Genomic DNA, 22,855 nt, shown 5'->3' on the forward strand with positions numbered 1-22,855 from the left:
TGAGAGAGAGAGAGAGAGAGAGAGAGAGAAAGAGAGAGAGAGAGAGAGTTTTATGAACCTCACTTCGAGAAATTTCTCATATCACCTAGTGCAAACAATTGAAAAATGCATTATTTAAATTATGCAATTTATTTATGTCACTATACATTCATACATGATGATTATGTTATCATCCTTATTGTAAGATATGCTACAAGCTAATAGTAAAAACTCCACTATACATATATTTCTTTTGTATGTGGAAAGTTTATGAACTTATGTTAAGCTTAAGGTATATTTATAAAGTGAAATTCTAATGTCCCTTCTCGACACAACCATTGCTAAACCTAACACCTTAAAAACATACTAAATCAACAAAACAGTCACTCATGAAACCATAACAAGGTTCACTACCATGACAAGATATGACCAATTATATCATCAATAGATGTTGCTAGCTTTAGAGTTTTTCATTCCAAGGTCTCTCCTTCCTTCTCGAGGATGTTACTTGCACCTTCAAATCCTAGATCATTAGATGTATTTGGTAGCATAATCAAGCCCCACCAAATTATTGGAGAATGTTTCTATATTGGCGATTGCTGCTACTGATACATTTCATGCACCCACATCTTAACAATTATTGGCTAGCTAGACTTCTTCACCATTATTTAACCCCATATTTCTCATTGTGCAATGTTTTCATGTGTATAATTATGCTATATAGACCTTTTTGAATTTTTATTTGTTATACATATCAATGATATTATACATCTTCTGAATGACAGATGTGGGTCAATGTGCATCAAGGAACCTGCATGGACTGAAAGTAGGGATGATCCATGGGAGTTGAATGACCTGAATGTAACCTCTGTTACAAAAGAGTTTTGTCCATCATGTTTTTTATGCATGTGGATAACAATAGCAAGGTGACACCTTTAACATTAAGTGTCTATAAAGATAGTCCAAACCACATCTTATATTATGTTAGAGTAGTGCGCATGACAAACCTTCAAGTACCATAAAATAATGCATGCACCTAACAATAATAAGAGAGTTTTCCACCATAAAATGATGCATGCATAAGCTAACAATTATACTAAAGTTTTCTACTGTAAATAGAGAGAGAGAGAGAGAGAGAGAGAGAGAGAGAGAGAGAGAGAGAGAGAGAGAGAGCATGTTCAAGGCTTGATAATGGATTAAAGAGACATAAAGGCATCTCTATAGGTAATGCTTTCGAGTAATTGTTGCAACAAGTGTGAAGTGTATAGATATTTGCTTAATTTGAATGTTTCGAAGCATTCATTGAAAAAAGGACATTGTTAAGTGTGTTTATGGTTTTGTTTATTTCTATTTTTGCTATGCATGCAGAGCGACCCTTATGCATATCATAGTTCCTTGAGAAAAACTTAAAATGGTGTATATGTTCACATGCACTATTTTTAATCACTCATACTTTTGAGGATGAAAGCAAATCATGTGGACTATTTTGATAGAAAAACATATGTATTTAAGGGAGGAGAGGGTCTTACAATTCAAAATTTTGAAGGAAATAAAATTTCATTTAACAAAGTAATCCACATGTCTTTTTCATCCAATTATATACAAATTTTTTTTGGAAAACTTTTTCAACTAGTCTTATTGCAATGTTAGGACACAATAACACACGTTGTAGGGATAAGGAGTACTAAGCATAAGAATGTTTAGTTTAGCTTCTCTCTCTCTCTCGCTCTCTCTCTCTCTCATATACATAGATATAAATAAATATAAACATATATCGAATCTTTATTATTATGACAATTTTAAAGACAAGTGCATTGCATAAATGTAATAACCTTTGGCGCCATAGGTGATATGCATGCATAAGTGCACACACAAACACACTTGCCACATCTTGAGAGATAAATGTATCCATTATAGTCAATGCAACAAAATACTTACTACCCAAGGGATAAGTGCAAAGTGGTGTGTATGTAGTTTATGTTTATCTCCCCCAATAGTGTAAACATATGTTAGTATGCAAAGACAATAGCAAAGTGTCCATAACACATCATGGATTTCCTTGTGAAGTGATGGAGATTCACTTTTAGAGAAGTGAAAGGTGTGTATTGCGGCTTCTACTGACTAGTGCGAGCGATAGATATGAGAAAGAGGGTGTATAAGCGCAGAGGAGAGTGGTAGGTGGGGTTGCTTTCTAGGAGGTGTGTTTGTGTTTAGATTTTATGTGTGTGAAAGTGGGAAGTTCCAAGGCCATAGCCTAGGGGGTGAGAACGGAAAGGAGGAAAGAAACAAGTGAAAGGTGATGAATCAAGAGAAAGGGTGATGGATACAAGACTACAAGTGGAAGGAGAGTGATGATGGGAACAACAGTGGTGGGAGGAAGGGAGGGGTCCAAGCATAAAATGCTAAAAAGTGTGGGACGGAGGTACAGCATGAAATGCTAGGACGGTAACATGGGGAAGTGAATCCACTGTTGTGCTAGTAAGAGAGAGAGAGAGAGAGAGAAGGTATGGCCACACACACTCACTCACACACAGTCGCAGCATAGGCCAAGCCATTGAGGCAGTATAAACCGCACTCTTTCACTCGTCCGGGCGAGAAAGGAAAGAAGAAGTCGGTACAGCAAGCAAGCAGGCAGGCTAGCAGCTTCTGCGCGCGCGCGCGCGCACACACACAGACTGTACTCACACGCCATCCACTGTGTTTCTTCTTCCCCCGCCCACCTCTCTCTCTAAAACCACCCCCCACATAGAGCTTTTCTTTTGGGTCTCTCTCTCTCTCTCGTGCCTCCTCCACGAATAAGTACCCCCCCTTTTGCCCTCGTCATAAGCACAAGCTTAACCCCCCAATCCCTCCCTCGCCCCCCCCAACATCCTCTCTGCAGCCAATCCTGAACCCCCAAGTGGGTGCCAGTCGCTTTACCCCCACTACCCACCAGCCTTCCCCCCGCAAACTAGCGGGTCGTTTTCTTCCGCACGTGCAGATGAAATGTTCCACACGACGGCGAGTTTGATGTGTCGAATTGCAGAGACAGGAGAAGAAGAGAGGGTGACCCATCAGGAGCAGAAGTAGAAGGCCATTGAACAACAACAACAACAACAAAAGTAGAAGGCCATTGAACAACAACCACCATCAGACTGTTATCTGCTCGACACCCATAGACATACGATTAATCCGCCATAGCTAGTTTCTGTTTAAGCTCTGGAGAATTTTTTCTTCACGCTTTTTGACCCTCTCAAAAAGCTGTTTCAACGGAACCCATTTCGGGAATTAGTCTGTAGAATCATGCTGATGAATTCTTTGCAGATGAGGATGTCCAACCCGGGATCCATTGTCGTCCCCCCAGAAGGTACTCCCCGCCCTTCCCCTCCCCTCCCCTCCCCTCCCCTCCCTCTCTTCTCTCTCTCTCTCTCTCTCTCTCTCTCTCACACACACACACACACACACACACACACACACACACACAGGTCTGTAATTCGTTTCTTTCTTCTCATATCTGCAGATTCTGTTGTACACAGTGATATTATGAATCCATATTCTCACACACAGTCTACCCTCTGCCAAGCTTATAAATTCCCTGGAATTGTACACAGTTAGCTTACCATTCACTTAAGCTGAGTCCTTTCCTGGCTTTACCTGCAGTTACTACTGCCTCTCTTCAGGGCCTGCCTCCTTCTCATTCCCATTCTCGAGGAAACCCAGAACAGCTTGGGAGAAGGGGTAAGACTGGCAAGCGAGAAGTAGGGTTTGGAGGCCTTGAAAGTCCTGTAAGTGCGTGGGCTAACATGAAATTTGCTTCACTTCAACAGGAACCATACGTCTTGGTCCAATTTGGAGAAGAGATTCAGGAAAAGCGATAAAATGGCTGTTGTTTTGTTCGGCTTGATAGGCTCCCCCAAACATACCTGCTCTTTCACAGTGTGTCGAGAATTGCATACCCAACATTTAGTCTCATTTAATGCCATTAATCTGCACGGGCAGAACACACTGTTTGTATATTTGATGACCTTGGGGTATTGGGGAATTCTGAAGAGCACCATTCCATCGAGATATTCACAATATGATAATGTGTTTTTCTTCTTGCAAGTTTGAGTGTTGAGCTCTCAAACCCCATTTAGCAGACCATGCTCTGTACCTCGGCCTGTCGCAGAGGCTCGCCAGTCTGAGCCAAATGCAGTTTCACAATGCTTTTAGCTTTTTTAACAGCGTTGTCTTGATGGACTGGTGGCATGGATAAGCATTTTCTTGATGGACTGGTTTCAAGATCTGTGAACAGAAAATTACGGAACAAATTCTTAGCAGCCCGAAACCTCGCAAATGTAATCCTAATTTGTAGTTTTTATGAACAGCTGAACTGTGATTGTCCTTGTGGAACTGGGTATGCACTGTGTTCAAAAACTGTATCTAGCATTGCTTCAGCTCTAGAGGACTAGTGGCATTTGTTTTCAAACAAATAGCTGAAGGCCTCTATTGGATTCTGTCACCAGCACACACATGCCATCTATGATTAGGAGGATGCTCCATGCCAAAGCGTAGTATTACAATTTCCTTTAGGCTGTTCTATTGCAATAAATTTGAGACTTGACCACTGGGGAGATCATGGTGACTCCTACCACTATGTCATCTCTAGCTAGAGGCATGTAAAAGAGAGTGTTATTTGTGTCCATCACAGAAGCAAGTCTAGATGTGGTAACATCTTACTTAATGATATACTTATGTTTCTTGCATGGAGCAAGAGGTACTTCCATGTGCCCTCTTGTCGTGTGCACCTGAAATAAGGGCCTCTATTGGAGGAATGGTTATTGCAGGCTAGTGTGCTGTCTATGTAACTTAGCAGCCTGTCTTTGTTTAGTAGTCAGTGGACAAATAGTCCCGGGCTTGGGATGTGTGCCATGCAGATTTGGTGGCTTGAAAGGTCTCCTGGGAGGTCTTGGGCCGATTCTTCATCCAGGAGTGGGGTTGTACTTAGCTCCATTTTTTTGCTACTTTCAGTAGCTGGAAGAAAGAGGCAGTCGGTGTTTGTGACTGCTCATTTGTCTTACTGGGTCTCTTCAGTCTATCATGGTATATGCATCTCTGGTCTACGTACTGATGAATTGTCAGAGAAGGGTCCAAAACCGTTGTATGACTATCCTTGTTTGTGTGATGCATAAAAGGACTAAGCATAATAGCTTATGTTTAAGCCTTGATGCATAAGAGGACTAAGCATAAGGCTTACTTTGTTTTTTTTCCGGGAAAAAGATCCTTCAATTAGTTAAAGAAAAAACAGCCGCAAAGGGCTAAGTACAACCGCGAAGGGCTAAATACAAACTTGCCTCATATAAGGGTGAGAAAACAAGTGATGATAAGGGGGAGAGATGCTTCTCCTCCGGCTGGCCGCTCTATGAGAGGAAGGCTATCTCATACAGGGGGAGGGGGGGGGGGGGGGGAAACAACCACATTGGTGGTCTGTAATGCCAAATGGTGTCACCGCCTCTATTTGTGAGGAAAGGGCCAGGCCTCCACAATCTCAAGATAAGGCTTACTTTGTTGGGAGGAGAGGCAGCTAAATTCAGGTCTAGATATGTGAAGCTGGAAAGGATGCCCATCCGCATAGTGTGTTTCATCTCACTTCTATTGAGCATCAAGAAGTTGTGCTAATATTCTTTCAAAGGTCTCAGAGAGAAAAACCGCCATCTATTAGTCTGCTTATACTGTTGTTGCTTCACACTTGCCTGCTCCATGGAAAAGATGAGCTGCAGGCAGTGACCAAATTGTGTAATCATATGTGACTGCTTGGATTACAATGTTGACCTTGAGGGGTGAAGCGAACAATGTGCTTTGCTTCTGATAAAAGCCTGCATAACATCATGATCTGCAATTTCTCAATCTTGGCCGGGCAAGCCCCGTGCTTGACACACAGCTGCTGCAGAAACCTTGAACTTGAGAAGAGTAAACTCTTTGGTGTGTATCTTAGATTGAGCTTGGAATTATTGTCTGTCTAGTCAAGCAAGAGAGGGATACCTCTTACTAATTGGGCCTCAGCAGCCCTCCTCATATTTTCCAGGAAAAGACTGCTGTAGGTACCTGTAAGAGGTCAGCACAAATTGGTTCCCCTCATACCTGCTCATAAAGGGCCATTTCTGCCTAGATCTTCTCTTGTGGAAAGTGGAATTCTTTTGCTGGCAGAAAGGCTTCTTAGGAAGGGCTTTCAAAACTCTATTAAGCAAGGATTTTTTCCGCAAGGTGCAGATGTTTTCCTGGTTGGAGTATGTGTCCTGGAAACCAGCCTGCCCTCGTTAACTCTTAGCTTCTGGCTCTTGGCGGAAGTGCACACCATGGACTTTGTGGAGGCATAGATCTTGGATGTTATGGTGCATGGTAGTCTTGTAGTTTCTTGGCTTGATAGGATCTTCAGCTTTGAAGGGGGATTATAATATGGGAAGAATTCATGTGAAGAAGCCTTGGCAAACAGTGACATGAACAAACTGGCGTGTTGAGATGGTCCTGCCTTCATAGTGGTCAAAATGTCCTTATGGAATACCCTCTCAAATATTTTGAAAAAGTTAAGAAAAGAAAACAAAAATGGATCCTGATGCCACATCTTCATGCCAGGTCATAGTGCTATATATATATATATACATATATATATATATATGAGAGAGAGAGAGAGAGAGAGAGAGAGAGAGAGAGAGAGAGGCCTTAATCATGTTTGAGGGTTTGCAGGTGAAAGGAGGAATCTTAACTCTGAGCTCTGGCATGCTTGTGCCGGGCCTCTTGTATCATTACCAGCTGTAGGAAGTCGTGTTGTCTACCTTCCCCAAGGCCATAGCGAGCAAGTATGTTTGCATATGTGCTAAGCTTATTGAATCTTTGTTAACAATGCGTGCTGGTAACTACATCTCAAAAGAATTGTAACATTGTCTAATGGCCATGGCAGGTGGCTGCATCCACTCAAAAGGAAGTGGATGCGCACATTCCGGCTTATCCCAACCTCCCACCGCAGCTGGTCTGCCAACTTCATGATGTAATTCTTCATGTATGTTTCGATCCACCTTGGTGTCTCTTGATTTTGTGCTGTGTTCTGGCTTCTTTAATTGTTTTAATCTGCCCCAATTAATTTTTTGGCTTTTGAACCAGGCTGACATGGAGACTGATGAAGTTTACTGTCAGATGACTCTTCAGCCTGTGACGGGGGTACGTTTTTGTCTGCAAATGGAAAAAGATTTACAAACATAACCCTGCCCATGAAAGGGTTATATCACCCAGCTGTCCCTTATGTACCAGGGATCTGTCTATCCAACTCCTATCCATCCCATGGATGGGGAAGATGTCTGTAGAGACCCTAATTTTCTTGAAGATGAGTGTTTGATTTAGGTTTCAGTGGTTCAGATCAAAGCTTTTGACTTCATTTTTCTGTTGGAATTTTCAGCAAGAGAAGGAATCCTTCTTTGTGCCCGACATAGGCTCCCAGAGCAGGCAGCCAAATATATTTTTCTGCAAAACGTTGACAGCAAGTGACACTAGTACTCATGGTGGCTTCTCAATACCCCGCCGAGCAGCTGAAAAAGTTTTCCCACCACTTGTAAGAGAAACTACTCCTTGCCTTCACAGGTTGACCAAAGAGAGTCATTTTTATGACATGCATGCATATGGGTGCACATGCATCAAAATCAAGGATGTGGTAGTGTGTAGAGAAGGGAGATGTTGATGAGAGAATGCTCAATTTTTTTTCCAGTTTTGAAGCAAACATTCCCAATTTGCAGGATTACACACAGCAGCCACCTGCACAGGAGCTTGTTGCCCGAGATTTGCATGATACAGAGTGGAAGTTCCGTCACATTTACAGAGGTATCATAATAATCCTCAAGGAAGAATGGTCATGGATGCCTCTCTTAAATTATCCTCAACTTAGGTTGAAGGTTTGTGTCCACAGGGCAGCCAAAGAGACATCTGCTAACCACGGGTTGGAGCGTTTTTGTGAGTGCCAAGCGACTCACAGCTGGAGACTCAGTTCTTTTTATCAGGTAGGTTAGCCTGCGCCTGCACACGCACACACACACACACGCACATGCATATGCATGTGCCCGTGCCCGTGCCCGTGCCCGTGCCCGTGCACGCGCACCCCCATTCTTTGTAAGATTTCCATGCGTAATAACCTCATTTCTCTAGTTGTGGCTTCTACTTTAGTACCCGTGCTGTTTTAATGAGTAACATTATTTTAGTATATGAAATAAGAAAATGAAATCAAAACTATATGCAATAAACCTAATGCTCTATACGTATTTGCATTGAAGTGCTTGTAAATTTTTGGTACATGTGGGCTTGAAAGTGGTTTAGCTTAAGGTATGTATGCATAGCCCCGGACTCTTTTCTATTGAATGTGCGTCTGATTGGCTATGTTTTTCATGCTGGCTTTTTGGATATAGGAATGAGAAAGGCCAGCTTCTACTAGGGATCCGCCGTGCAACCAGGCCTCAAACCGTCATGCCATCATCAGTTTTGTCAAGTGATAGCATGCATATAGGAGTTCTGGCTGCCGCTGCGCATGCCTCAAACACCAATAGCCGATTTACTGTCTTTTATAATCCCAGGTAATAAACCACAATAATCAAAGTGTGCATGGTTTCAGTGGCATAAAGTCTTGTTTCCTGACTCATCAATGCATGAATGTTTTGTATTATTGACTGCCTTTCATTTTCAACCCTCCAGAGCAAGCCCTTCAGAGTTTGTCATCCCTTTTTACAAGTTTGAGAAAGCAGTTTACCACACGCGAGTCTCGGTTGGCATGCGCTTTCGAATGCTGTTTGAAACGGAAGAATCCAGTGTCAGAAGGTGAAACAGTCTGCTCCCTTTCTTGATGATGATGAGTGGTCTTCAGTTGGCTCTTGATAAGACCATGATATGTAGATGATGTTTCTCTAGCCTTAGATATTGTGTAAACATGGTTTTGGTTGGTGAGTGTGGATGCCATGGATTGTAGTCTTTGCTATGCATGATGGAGTTGATGATTTGAAGCTTTTTGAGTGGACTCTCATGGAGTCAAGATTGCACTTTGGTTTTTGTTAAGTTTGGGAAACATCCTGAACTTTCCTTTGGTATATATCGTTTTGGTTGTGGAGCTGATAACATGTTTACTTAGGTACATGGGAACCATCACTGGTATCAGTGACCTAGATCATGTTCGCTGGCCAAATTCACAATGGCGTTCTATTAAGGTGAGATTCAGTTGATAAAGTAGGAAAAGTCATGGTTGAATGCACTTCTTTTTGGCAAATTAATATTGTTTCTAGTGCAGGTAGGATGGGATGAATCAACGGCTGGTGAGCGTCAGAGGCGTGTTTCTTTGTGGGAAATCGAACCACTCACAACTTTTCTTGTATACCCTCCAACTTCCAATTGGAGGTTGAAGCAACCATTTCCGCAGCCAATCGGTGCCTCTTTCTCGAGTGGTAATTGTTTGTTTTTAAAAAACCATACTACATTCTATCAGGTTTCCATTTTGCTCTCTCGCACCCGTGCATGTGTTCACGTGTGTAACTCTAGTTGTAGTTTCTAGTGCTTATTGCAGGTTCTGGTGCTTTTAGATGTCTTAAATTTGAAGCTGTTTCTGAGCTCTTTAAGTCATCCTTGTTTGTAGTGCTTATTGCAGGTTCTGGTGCTTTTAGATGTCTTAAATTTGAAGCTGTTTCTGAGCTCTTTAAGTCATCCTTGTTTATGTGAACAGATATGGAACTTGAGAGCTTGAAGAAGCCCTCGATGTGGATGCAATTTCAAAATGGTGACAGTGGATATAATGGCTTGGTCACTCAAGGAATGGGAATGAACCCTTTGTTGGGCTCTTTGCAGCGGAGGATCGATTCGACTATTGAATCTGATGTGTATGATGCATTGGGAGCTGCAGCATTACAGGAGATTTTTCCTTCAAAGCAGCTGCATTTTCAACAGCAACAGCAGATTATGCAGCCTGATCAGATGCTTTATAGGCCTCAGACTCAATCTCAACAACAGTCACAATGCCACTTTCTCCCCCAGCAACAGCAACTGCAGTCGCATCAGCCTTATCAGCCACCGCAGCAGCCACAACCGCAGCTGCAGCTGCAGCAGACTCAACCACACCAGCAGCAACGGCAGCAGCAACTGCAGGCACAACAGCATCTTAATCAGCAGCAGCAGCAGCAGCAGCAGCAGCAGCAACAGCAACACCAACATCGTCATCATCATCAGCAGCCGCCACCGCCACCTCCACCACCACCACAGCAACAACAACAGCAGCAACAACAACAACAACAACAACAACAACAACATTATCAGCTACAGCCACAACTGCCTGCTGTCACACAGATACAACCCACGCCTTCATTTCACTCTTCTCCACTTGCTGTGCAGCATCAGAAGAATAACAGCCTTCTTCTACAGCAGGCTCAGCAACATAGGCCTACATCTCAACAACTGCCAACACAGCAACAACAGCAAGCGCTTTCCCACTACCATGTTCTTCAACAACCGCAGGCTCATGTTATACATCCTGAGCAGCTACATCAGCAACAGTCATTCACATCACCTGATGTTGCTAATATTCTTATCCGCTTACCATCTTCGCAACCTCAGGCAACGCTGAGTAGTGCAGTATCCACTCCTCAATCCACATTAACCGAGTCTAGTGCAGTACTAAACTCCACAGCTGTTTCACATACACTCCAATCTATTTTTGGTGGTTTTGCAGCAGATACCAATCCCTTGCATTCAAATGCCATGTCCACAGCCCAATCTGTGATACAACCACCAGCAATGATATCAGGCTCTGAGCTTCACCAGGATTCGATTGTTCCGACATCATGGATCTCTGCTGTAAGCCAGTTATCAAGTGGACTACCATCAGAGCTAATTGACACAAGGCCTACGGGAGGCACATGTATCAGCCCAAACACAGATTCAGTTGTGCTGCCAAATTTTTCAGCATCAGATTTGCCCTCGAATACCTATGGTTTCAGGGATTTCTCCCAGGAACAAGATGATTTACATTCTGATCTTCACAGGCAGATGCCATTCGGAGTGAATGTTGATGTACCGTCTATGGTCATGCCCACTGCAATGTCAGTGGCAGGATCTAGATATTACAGTGGTAGCAATGAGTTCCAAAGCGAGTGTACGAGTCAGTTTATGCAGGGGCAGTCTACTGTACTGGGTATGGATCTCCCCTTTAATTCAAGTGTGTTCAACGGAGGTTTGGATGATCCTCGCTTTTTTCAAGCCTTGGCTCAAGTCAATGCTCCAGTAAGGACCTACATAAAGGTAAGTAACGGACTTCCTCAGATTGCTTATATGTTTGCTTTTGAAAGACAGAGAGGACTTTGTCTGTGTGAAAAGCTTCATTTATGTCTTGATTTCCATGCTCAGGTTTACAAGTCTGGCTCTGTCGGTCGGTCGCTGGATGTTACACGATTCAGCAATTATGCTGAGCTTCGTTGTGAGATTGCAAGAATGTTTGGTCTTGAGGGCCAATTTGAGGATTCAAGGTCAGGCTGGCAGCTCATTTTTGTGGACAAAGAAAATGACTGGCTTCTGCTTGGTGACGATCCTTGGGAGTAAGTGCCTCCTCCTTTTTTGCTATCCAGATGATAAGTGCTTTCTGCTTTGGCCACCAGAGCCTTGCTTTCTAGCTTTCGTAGTAGTTAACCATTTTTAACCATGTCCTTCTAGACTTCACACATTCTGACTGGCTTGCAAATCCTGCAGGATGTTCATCAACAATGTGCGGTTCATTAGGATTTTGTCTCCTTCAGAGGTTTTTCAGATGCAAGATGGAATGGGATTGCTCCCGATCCAGCGACAGACAAGTAGTAGCTCCGAAGATGGCACAACACAACAGGATTCCCGAAATCCAAGTTCTGTTATCACTTCAACATGCTCTCTTGACTACTGATAATGCTGCACTGGCAACTGTATCCATGCATTCAAAGATGGTGGCCTTGGCCAATTTGTGCAGTTTATGGGGCCTGCGGAGACGGGATTCTCTCATACATGTCAATATTGTCCCACGTGACGAAGGGATACTCCAGGAGATATATGTCAAAAATGTCTCACATGCGGTGGAGTGGGGATTCTCTCAGATATTTTTCTGAAATGTCCCACGTGTGATGCAGAATGACACCCCATGTCCAGGTGCCTGTCTCACATGGATGAGGTCCGATGCTCCTGTAAATTATTACGTATCTTCGGCACACATGAAGGGTGGGTATCTAATATAGATGGTCATGAATCATGAAATGCTTTTTGCAGCTCATGCTGGAGGTTTCTCAACTTCCACTGTACCTCCTGATATAATTTAGTGTGAGCCTTTTGCTATGGCTTTTCATTGGGTTATATCTGCAAATTGTAGTTCTGGAAGTCCAGTTGGCAGGACCATCATGTGTCAACATGAGCTGGAATCCCTGCACAACATCCCCCCCCCCCCCCCCCCCCCCCCCCCCCCCCCCCCCCCGTCCCCCAATTTTTTTTTTCTTTAAAGCTATTGGAGGCTTTGGCATTGGAATAGCCCAGCAACTTTTCATTCTCATTCTGTCAGCTTGGGAGGCGTAGGATTATGAAAGTTAGGTGATGCTGGGCGTTAATGCCTGACACTTTGATCAAGCGAGGATTCTCATCCAGTTTGCAAACCTTTGCAGGGGCAAAGTAACAGTCACCTTGCTCCAGGAGCAAGAAGCAGAGTCACCTTACTCCTGCTGGCCCGTGAAGCAGTAGTCCATGAATATCACATAGTTTCCTTGTTTGCGGAAGTAAACCTGCTGAGGGGACCTTGTGAGGGCATGTCGTGTGATGACAGTGCTCTCACTCAATGCCAACTCTCAATTTCATTGTATGAAGGCCAGAATTAACACCTAACTTCCACAGGTGTTTGGTCTGACCTGCACTGCTGATAAGATGTGTAAGTGCCACATATGACACTTCATGTTTTGTTTTTCTCCCTTGAAGTCGACTTGAAACTATGGGCATGGATTTGGGTGTGTTTTTGAGTGTAGAATTTCCAGGCTTCACGGCTGAGTTCACATTGGATACCTAGTGATCATGCTTTCGACCAGGTTTTCTGCAGTGTCTCCTTCACTCTCAACTTGGAACCTCGAGTGCTTTCCCTGTGTGTGTGTAACATGTGTATCCGATGTGCATGGTATTTTAATTATTGGGTGTTGATGTTTGTCTCTTGTTGGCATGTAACTTAATAATGATGACGAGAAATGGCTAGGCCAGGCTATATGCATGCTTGTAAGTGACAAGATGATACATGCACAAAGTGGTCCCAGCAATTGCATAGCAAAACATATGGATGGGGTGGCCCTGCATTGCATTCTATTCCTGTAGTTTGCATGAGCTCTCTTACCACCTCCTTGTTGAAATAACGAGAAATGCTCAGTCAAAGTGTCAGTGGGCTAACGCCTTGTGCAGGTCCAAAGTTTGAATTCTGGCACTAAATGAAATTAATCTCTCTCAGAGAAGATCGTAGTTGAGGCACAAGGAAGGAGTAGAGTTGCAGGAATCTGCACATTTCATTGAATTCCAAGCATGCTGGCTACTCTCCACATCATAATAGCTGCAGGGCGGTGCATACGCTAGTGAAGATGCTACTCAGGTAGAAATAGGTAGTAGTGAAGAATCCACACATGGGTCAAAATGGGTATGGGTGGCAGTTTAATCTGAAGTAGAAGCTAGCAAGGCATTCCATCATGTGATTGTTCAAGCAAAATCTATATGATTCATGGTCAATGCTTTTACTATTATTTTATTGTTATCTATTTTGATTAAAGAAACAACACATTTTAGTTGTTTGTGAAATATGATGCCCATTAGATTGTTCATTGATAAGACTTATCAGCCCTTCAAGACTCCAAATAATTATCAGCCCCATAAGGACTCCGAATGCAAACCATGAAAATAGCATCGGGGATAAAACTTTTCACAAACCTTTCCATATGTCGACTGAGAATGTTGCACTGGGAATAACAGACATCTTTACACAATCTCTAGAAAGTGTGAGTTTTGTAGCATGTGCTCCTATAAATGCATATCACTTTGCACCAAGAGGCCATTAACATTGTCATAGATGATCATGTCTAGGTTATATGCTTAGTGCTTCCACATCGATAGAAATATGAGGATTGTAATTTGTAAATATGCCAAGAATTAGAGCCATTTCAAAGAGTTATTTCCATGGCAATTTGCAAGCACAATAAGCAAAGTTTCCACTTGTTAGATATAGGACACTAATTTTTATGGTTGAGATTTTCTTTCCTAAGTGATTTTGATGGCCCTACTCTACTTTGCATTATGGAAGTATCACATGGCATCACAATATACCTTCATACTAGTCCAATTATAGAATGGACATCAATAAGATTATGATTGTGAGGCCCTTCAAGCACCATTGTGCTAAGACCATTGTATCTCTTGATGAATTTAGATTCCAAAAGGGTTAGAGAATACATATAGCATGTGTTGGAGAAGTATAGGACGCTCAAAAAGGTTAGAGAGTACATATAATATGTGTTGGAGAAGTGTTGACTTGAGGAAGCTGAAGAGTTGGTTAGGGAGTGATGAACCCAACTGGAAGGCAAACCACAAAACAATTTCATAGCCAAAATGGTTAAACCTTGATCCTATGCCTGAAGAACCATAGGCAGCTTAGAAGCTGCCAAAAACAGTAGTGGAAGACTCAAAAGGTGGGTTTGATGAATTATCTATGGGATAGCATGTTAAACAATCCTAAAATGGGATTGATCATGGTGATAGACATAGATTAAGCAACATAATTAAGGTGGATTAAACCACACTAAGAACTCCATAAGAGAGAGAGAGAGAGAGAGAGATTACATACTCAACACTTAATTCTATTGCATATCACAAATGAACCATACAATGATATAGGCTTTCTAGCCTTATCTCACTTTACATGTCATCATCCATGTGGCCCTCCCTTTTCCACTTCTGTTGGTCAACACTCACACACCATACAATATTACATGTGGCATTCTTATCTTGCCACAATATCTTGCACCTCCTCTAAGGTGCTTTCCCACATACACACATCACTGCGATTACATCTCTCAACACCCCCTCTTAATCGAGGTGTTCCACAACTCACCCATGACCCATATCACTGTAGCATTGCACAACCGCAATCGCTACCTCTCAACACTCCCCCTCAATGATACATTGGAGTGTCCATCAAACAAACATGTGTGTACGTGTCTACCATCTTAGACACCAAGTCCATTTTGAGCCGACTCGCTCACAGCGGAACCACTAAGTCCAATTTGAACATAGAAGTTCGGGTGGGAACCAACCCATGCGCATGCACCTCACACGTGCATCGCTCATGCACACATTACAATAACCATTTTGAGCTTCTCGGTGAGCTTGGGCAGGGCAACCCTCATAAAAATGGGTAAATACACATTTCATTTTGAGCACGCAGGCTCGGGTATGGTTACCCCTAAGTACATGGGTGAATATCGAATTTCAATTTTTATCTCCATTTTAGTCAAAATAAATAAATTCCACGGCTTTATTTTTATAAGTTGATATTTGCCCAATATTTCAAGGCACTCGAGAGAGAAAACATTATAAAATTTTTAGCCAAAGCCACGCAGAGAATCCATGTGAATAGGGGCCATGTGAATAGGGGCTTAGTTGAGTCTCTTCACATTGCAAATTTAGAAACCCTTATCTCAAAGAACCACCATAAATTTTATATTATAGCTTAAAAAAAAACCTTATCTTTTAGGTTTTCGGGCTCACACCACAAAGTTTGAGCTCGTCCTCTCACTGTTCACACAGACTCCTCCCTAACAGTTTGAACTTCATGATGAGCAGCACTGGGATATCAACACAAGCTTGTTTCAAGTCTTGTTGCTTACTACTACTGCCAGAGTTATTTTTTCTTGCTGTGCTGCTCACAGGCGACGCCGCGTGTGAGGTTCCCAGATTATGAGAATGATGTGGGTAGATCTCCACGGACAAGTCGCCATGGTTGTCATTTGCTCTCTACCAGCTATAGCCGTCTTTCCTTGTCAATCTTTTACAAAGGGGCCTCAGACCTTAGCTTCACCACCAAGTCCTTTACATACTATTATGTGGAGCTTATGCGGGCTATTGTGGGCAATGATTTGGCTGCCCACTCGCAGCATTCCCACTTCCTGGCCGCCTCTTCTTTTTCTTGCTGCTCTTGTGAAGCTTCCCCCACTTGTTCCTTGTTGTGAGATGCTGGTCGAGGTCCTTCAGTGTTGAGCATATCATTATGAGATGCTCCTCCAATGTGCCACTAACTATCTCTTCTTTGCACCACCTACTGCTTGTTGAACTTATGAGCACCATCACTCTCAGTTTTCTTTTGCTGTGAGATAGCTTCCGACTATGGGCTCCTTACTAAGCTCCACAGTTCACTTTCTAGAGACCCACAACCTCCTTGCGGTTTCTGTGAGATGGCCATCAACATGGTCTCTATTACTGCTGATAGGGCTCCCATTTGAGCTCCATATGCAGCTCCTTGATTGTCTCTTCCATATTGGCATCTCTGCATTGTAGATGCCTCCAACTTGCCTCTACATAGCCATCTATGTGGAAATCACAACTCACCAATGAGCTCCAAACATGCATGCTACTTTTGTGCACGCCACCTTTGCCTTGATAAACCTCCATCTTGAGGTACAAATATAGCCATTAAAAATAGCTATCATGAGCTCTCAAATAAACTTCAAATGTAGCATGCTCTTTCATATGCATGCCAACATCTTCAAGGGTGCCTCTTCTTTTGAGGTTTCATTACCATGAAACCAAGGTGCAAAACATGTGAAAACTGCCAAGGTTTCCATCCCCTTCTTTGCTCTCCTTCATTGAGCAAACTACCTACGAGCCATGCCATTTTCTTGACAAGCTTCAACATGGACTGCAAATTAGCCTATAACCACATGCTCTTTCATATGCATGCCAACATCTTCAAGGGTACCTCTTCTTTTGAGGTTTCATTACCATGAAACCAAGGTGCAAAACATGTGGAAACTGCCAAGGTTTCCATCCCCTTCTTTGCTCTCCTTCATTGAGCAAACTACCTACGAGCCATGCCATTTTCTTGACAAGCTTCAACATGGACTACAAATTAGCCTATAACCACATGTTCACCACTTGAACAAGTATGTGCACCTTCAACCTCTTTGCCCAATGCAAAGAACCGTGGGATTCATGATCCCATCACATAGCAACCCAGAGCATTTTTCCATGCTCAATAAACAAAAACATTGAGGTAAAACTTCACAAATTACCTCCACAAACTTCTTGGCAGCTGCCTTGTTGACACCGAAGACTCCATAGCCTTTATACTTGCTGAAATCTCCATTTTCAGTTTCCATGATGATGAGCAGGCTTTCCATGTTGCAAAACTCCCATTTGTAACTCTCTTGGTGGACAGCTTCTATGCAACCTCCTTGTTGCAAATGTCCTCTCAAACTTGAGAATGGTAGCTCCAAATCTCTCTCAAATCCTCACAAATGCAAATCCAAATGATAATATGAGTGTGTATAATTTTTTTCATAATAAACTAAAAATAATGCTTAATCAAAGAACTCATAACCAAGAAAACTATATATATATATTCATCTAGGCCAAGAGCCCACCCAAGCTCTGATACTATGTTAAACAATCCGAAAATGGGATTGATCATGGTGATAGACATAGATTAAGTAACATAATTAAGGTGGATTAAACCACACTAAGAACTCCAAGAGAGAGAGAGAGAGAGAGAGAGAGAGAGAGAGAGAGAGAGAGATTACACACTCAACACTCAATTCTAGTGCATATCACAAATGAACCATACAATGATATAAGATTTCTAGCCTTATCCCACTTTACATGTCATTATCTATGTGGCACTTCCTTTTCCACTTCTTTTGGTCAACATCCACTCATTTGAGAGATTTATCAAGGAGTTAACTAACTACTCAAATCCTAGCGTAAATCCTACACCATACAATATTACATGTGGCATTCTTATCTTGCCACAATATCTTGCACCTCTAGGGTGCTTTCCCACATACACACATCATCATGATTACATCTCTCAACATAGCATACATTATCCTCAGAGGCTATTGGAGGTGATGACTTGGAAGTACCTTTACAAAGGCTATTGGTGGAGGCGATGACTTGGAAGTACCTTTACAAAAGCAAGCATTGCTAATATTATACACAATTTTGGGTCCAACCTACGTACATTAGGCATAAACTCTGTGACATTGCTAGACTATCTTCATTCTTGTCTTTAAGAGTCTCCATTCCCATAGGAACATTGCTTAAGAAAATCCCAACCTATTGAGAGATTTAAAAGATTAGGATAAAGGTAACATACACACTTGATTATCGATTCGGGAACAGTTGAGCCTTGCATGAATGGGAGAGAAGAAATGAAGGATGTAAGGGTCTATGCCAGGTTGCAAACAACCCTGTCTTGTGGAGAAGCTAAGGTCATCAAGCTTGCTTCCCTTGGTGTCACCACAAGGATATTTTTAGCACGTGCGTAGTGAGAAAAGAGAGAGAGAACCATGGGAAGCTCAATGTCAACCTCAATTCCAATGTGAGTGAGAGAATGAGGGAGAGATGGAGATGGAGAGGCAAAGGGAGAGGAAGAAGAGAGCAAGCAGCATCACTCTACAAACTAACCACCACAAAATCCAAACAAGAAATCATGCATCAAAGAGAGAGAAAACACGTAGACAAGCATTAACACAAGAGCACAAAGCTAGATTCAATTGTGATAATGGGATTATGTGTGTTCTCATTAGTCAAAATGACTTATTAACAAGCCTCATATTTACAATGTCCAATCACCCATGTGATGTTAGGGGGCCGAAAAGCTAGAAGTAGACTTATTTTCCAGGCTAAATATATACTTTTGGCATTTACGCTTAATACTATTTTCTGGCATTACACAAGTAAGATCGGAGACCCAAAATATATTGGACATTGTAAATGTCAGCCTCAATTCCAATGTGAGTGAGAGAATGGGGGAGGGATGGAGATGGAGAGCCAAAGGGAGAAGAAGAAGAGAGCAAGCGACATCACTCTACAGAGGCTGACCACATAATCCCAAGAAGAAAGCATGCATCAAAGAGAGAGAGAGAAAACATGCAGAAAAGCATTAAAACAAGAGCACAAACCTAGACTCAATTGTGATAATGGGATTATGTGTGTTCTCATTAATCAAAATGACTTATTAACAAGCCTCATATTTACAATGTCTCATCACCCATGTAATGTTAGGGGGCCCAAAAGCTAGAAATAGATTTATTAACAAGCCTCACATTTACAAAATTACTTATTAACAAGCCTCATATTTACAATGTTTGATCGTCCACATAATGTTAGGGGGTCCAAAAGTTAGAAATAGACTTATTTTCTAGGCTAAATATATACTATCAGCATTTAGGCTCAATACTATCGTTTTGGCATTACACAAGTCGTACGATCGGAGACCTAAAATATGTTACATGAAGTGTATTGTATGGTACAAAATGGTATGGCAAAAAATGGTGTAGCCATCGTGCAATCTAAAGTAATGTTAACTGTTGTGGTTTTAACATGCCCCCTTCTTAATCATGGTTCCATCTTGTGAATCGACATGGAGGCATGTGGGAGGTCAATCTTAAAAGTTTTTGTAGTGCCAACAGAAGTCAACTTCATGTATTGGGTGATACGGCGGAAGAAGTGATAGGACGTCTAGAAGGCTGACTTGAGCATTCCTTCGAAGGTGAAGAGTCACCATCTTTGGAGCCAGTCTGTGTGTAATAGACAAAGATTGTTCACCAAATCGAACATGCTATCTTGCACAAGAGAGGGAGAGAAGAAGAGAAGGAAGACTATGTAAGGGTTGGTAACCTTAATGAGGGTTAACTCCCCTATGTGAGGCCGCTAGGGGCTCACTCCACCTCCACTTGTGTCACTCAAATGGAGCTTCCACAAGCTATATAGTGAACAAAGAGGAAGGGAGCTATGGAGAGCTCAACCTATACTCTATGCCTTTGTGTGTGCAAGAGTGATATCAAGAAGAAGACAAGAAGAGAGAGAACAGGAAGCAAGACAAGAACCATCACCTACAATCAATCAATCAAGCAAGCATAAACATACACAAGCCTACATCCATAGCCACAAGAGAGTGTGTGTGTGAGAGAAGGCAAACTCAATTGTGTTAATGGGATTGTCCCTTTTCATATTTCATAAGTCACTTATATACATGAGCTCTCTTTTTACAATGGCCAGCTGCCCATTTAACAATTGGGGGCCCAAAACCGATTTCCTAGCTCTATGTACACCTAGGCTTATTCCTATGCCGACATTACACAAGTTGTAAGCTCGGTCATCCCATATATCTTTTACATGAAGCGCTTAGCATGGTTACGCTTAGAAATGATGTTAACCAGTGTGGTTAACAGATCCGACTCAACAGTAGTATATGGAGTAAGTTTGGATGAAGTCATACCCACGATTTGGGATGCGGGGGAAGGATGGAAGACTTTGTAGCTTGTCCAAAATGTAGTCTCTATCATGTCTTCAAAAGACTGCAGGTGCTATGTGGACATCCATTGGATGCGCTCGTTTTAGTAGTAGCCAAACAATTGCTTCAAGGTCAGGCCTTTGTCGAGATAGAAGGAAAGGCCTTGCTTGCCCTTTTGTAATAGTGGTTCCAATCCGGAAAGGCCTCTAGGAGAATGATGATCAAGTTGAAGAAGTAGATGGTTACCAAAATGGCCGGGTTGGGGACCTGATCGTAAGCGGTTGATGTGAATGCATGCATCTTGGTCAGCATGGTGGCCTCTGTGCACGGGCTCTGGGATGTCGGTGGGGCGAACCAAGGAAAGTTGCACTGTAGCTTGGGGTTCGTTGTTTGCTCCTTCTGGAATAAGTCCCAAGCCCATTACTTACTACGGATAGGTAGGTATCCGCAGGTTGTGGTTGGGGTGCCTTGTAGTATTTCTCCCAGATGTAGGGATTCAGGGATGCCCAAATGGGATGCTCACCCCATGAGCTCGAATGTTATGGGGTGAGCATTGGAAGGGGGTTGCTGGTAATCACCGTGTTATCGATGTGGATGTTGGCATTTCGAGGTGTTGTGTTTGGTGTCCAGATAAGGCCAAAGGATGTGGATGTCCAGTTGGTTTGTGATCTTGCTATGATTGGGGCATGTTGGAGTTATCGACCAACAGGATACTAATTGCCTGCTCGAACTCCGTACAATCCAGTGGGCCACACCAGTTGAGGGGGTTGAGTGGTGGGTCTAGCTCTTCGTGCTCATGGCGGGGGTGGCGGACGGCAGAATCTCTCCTTCCTCCAAGGGTGTGGGGGAAGGGAGGTCGGGCAGTGAGTGTGACTGGGGTGGAGGAGCAGTCAAGGGAGAGGTAACAGTGGCGTTGGTGGCATTGATCAAGGGTGGGGGCCTTGCTGATGTCAAGGGTATACCCTTGAGATCCTTGGGGAGGCCCATATGAATATTGAGGGTGTTGAGAGATGTAATCGTGGTGTTGTGTGTATGTGGGAAAGCACCCTAGAGGTGCAAGATATTGTGGCAAGATAAGAATGCCACATGTAATATTGAATGGTGTGTGAGTGTTGACCAAAAGAGTGAAAAAGGGAGTGCCACATGGAGGATGATGATGTGTAAAGTGGGATAAGGCTAGAAAGCCTATATCATTGTATGGTTTATTGTGAATGAAATAGTGAATAGAGCTATTGTTGAGTGTGTAATCTCTCTCTCTCTCTCTCTCTCTCTCTCTCTCTCTCTCTCTCTTATGGAGTTCTTAGTGTGGTTTAATCCACCTTAATTATGTTGCTTAATCTATGTCCTTCACCATGATCAATCCCATTTTTGGATTGTTAACATGGTATTAGAGCTTGGGTGGGCTCTTGGTCATGGTGATTATTTATGTATAGTTTTTCTTGGTTATGAGTTCTTTGATTAAGCATTATTTTCAGTTATTTTTATAAAAAATGCACTTATCATTTGGATTTGCATTTGTGAGGATTTGAGAGAGATTTGGAGCCATTCTCAAGTTTGAGAGGAAATTTGCAACAAGGAGGTTGCATAGAAGCTGGCTAAGAGAGTCAAATGGGAGTTTTGCAACATGGAAATCTTGCTCATCATCATGGAAGCTGAAAATCAAGATTTCAGCATTATGAAGGAGAAGCTGCCAAGAGAAGATATGCTGCTGATTATGCCTTAAGAAGGTTGGTTTTGTGAGTTTTGCCTCATAAATTTTTTGAGAAGGGTTGCTATTTTGGGATGTGTGAATCCCTTGGTACCTTGCAATTTGGCAAGGATGTGAGGTGCATGCTTGTTCATGTGAAAACAAGCAATTGCAGGGGCTGGTTGGAGCTGATTGTATAAGCTCACTGATTTGCTCATGAAAGATGAGCTGGTTGTGCATGCTATTGGAGCATTCATTTTTTTGGTTATGCACCTGTGGTTTCATTTGAGAGACCATGTGAAAAGCACCCTTAAAGGTTCAGCATGCAATGAGGAGAGCATGCAAGGTTATGGAGTTCATTTGGGAGCTCACGGTGGTCATAAAATAATGGCTATGTAAACCTCAAGAGGGAGGTTAAATGGATGAGGTAAAGTGAGGGGCTCACTTGGGAGCTCATTAACAAGCAATTTAATGCTTGTGTAAACCTCAAGGAGGAGTTGTAGGGCAAAAATAGTGTTGTAATACCATGGCTATGCAAGAGAAGCTTATATAAAAAGCCTTAAACACAAATTTGAATGGTAGCTAGGAGGCACTGTGGCACACAAGCTTGAAGAAGTAACCTAAGAACTAGAAGAAAGTCTCAATTGAGAAAAGAAGTAGAGGTGGCGACTTAGACT

At 42.6% G+C, this 22,855-nt stretch overlaps 1 protein-coding gene across 2 annotated transcripts; it reads left to right on the forward strand.

The window, feature by feature from the left end:
- The first annotated feature begins 2,527 nt into the window (after nucleotides 1-2,527).
- Nucleotides 2,528-13,046, forward strand: LOC147612790 (auxin response factor 6-like). Of its 2 annotated transcripts, XR_015263530.1 has the most exons (15): nucleotides 2,528-3,325; nucleotides 6,682-6,794; nucleotides 6,896-6,994; nucleotides 7,096-7,152; nucleotides 7,388-7,540; nucleotides 7,722-7,806; nucleotides 7,892-7,982; nucleotides 8,385-8,549; nucleotides 8,668-8,790; nucleotides 9,098-9,173; nucleotides 9,254-9,407; nucleotides 9,683-11,250; nucleotides 11,356-11,543; nucleotides 11,695-12,189; nucleotides 12,624-13,046. XR_015263530.1 is itself a non-coding variant. In XM_086783401.1 (14 exons), the coding sequence occupies exons 1-14, from the start codon at nucleotides 3,262-3,264 to the stop codon at nucleotides 11,879-11,881; spliced, it is 3,123 nt and encodes a 1,040-aa protein (XP_086639527.1). In that variant the 5' UTR covers nucleotides 2,528-3,261; the 3' UTR covers nucleotides 11,882-12,321. The 2 variants fall into 2 exon arrangements, 1 of the variants encoding a protein (XP_086639527.1); XM_086783401.1 differs by lacking the exon at nucleotides 12,624-13,046 and having other exon boundaries at nucleotides 11,695-12,321.
- Nucleotides 13,047-22,855: the final 9,809 nt, after the last annotated feature.

This window comes from Cibotium barometz, chromosome 45 (assembly GCF_041138505.1).
Source record: "Cibotium barometz isolate CiBa-2024 chromosome 45, ASM4113850v1, whole genome shotgun sequence".
In the NCBI taxonomy this organism is placed as follows: domain Eukaryota; kingdom Viridiplantae; phylum Streptophyta; class Polypodiopsida; order Cyatheales; family Cibotiaceae; genus Cibotium; species Cibotium barometz.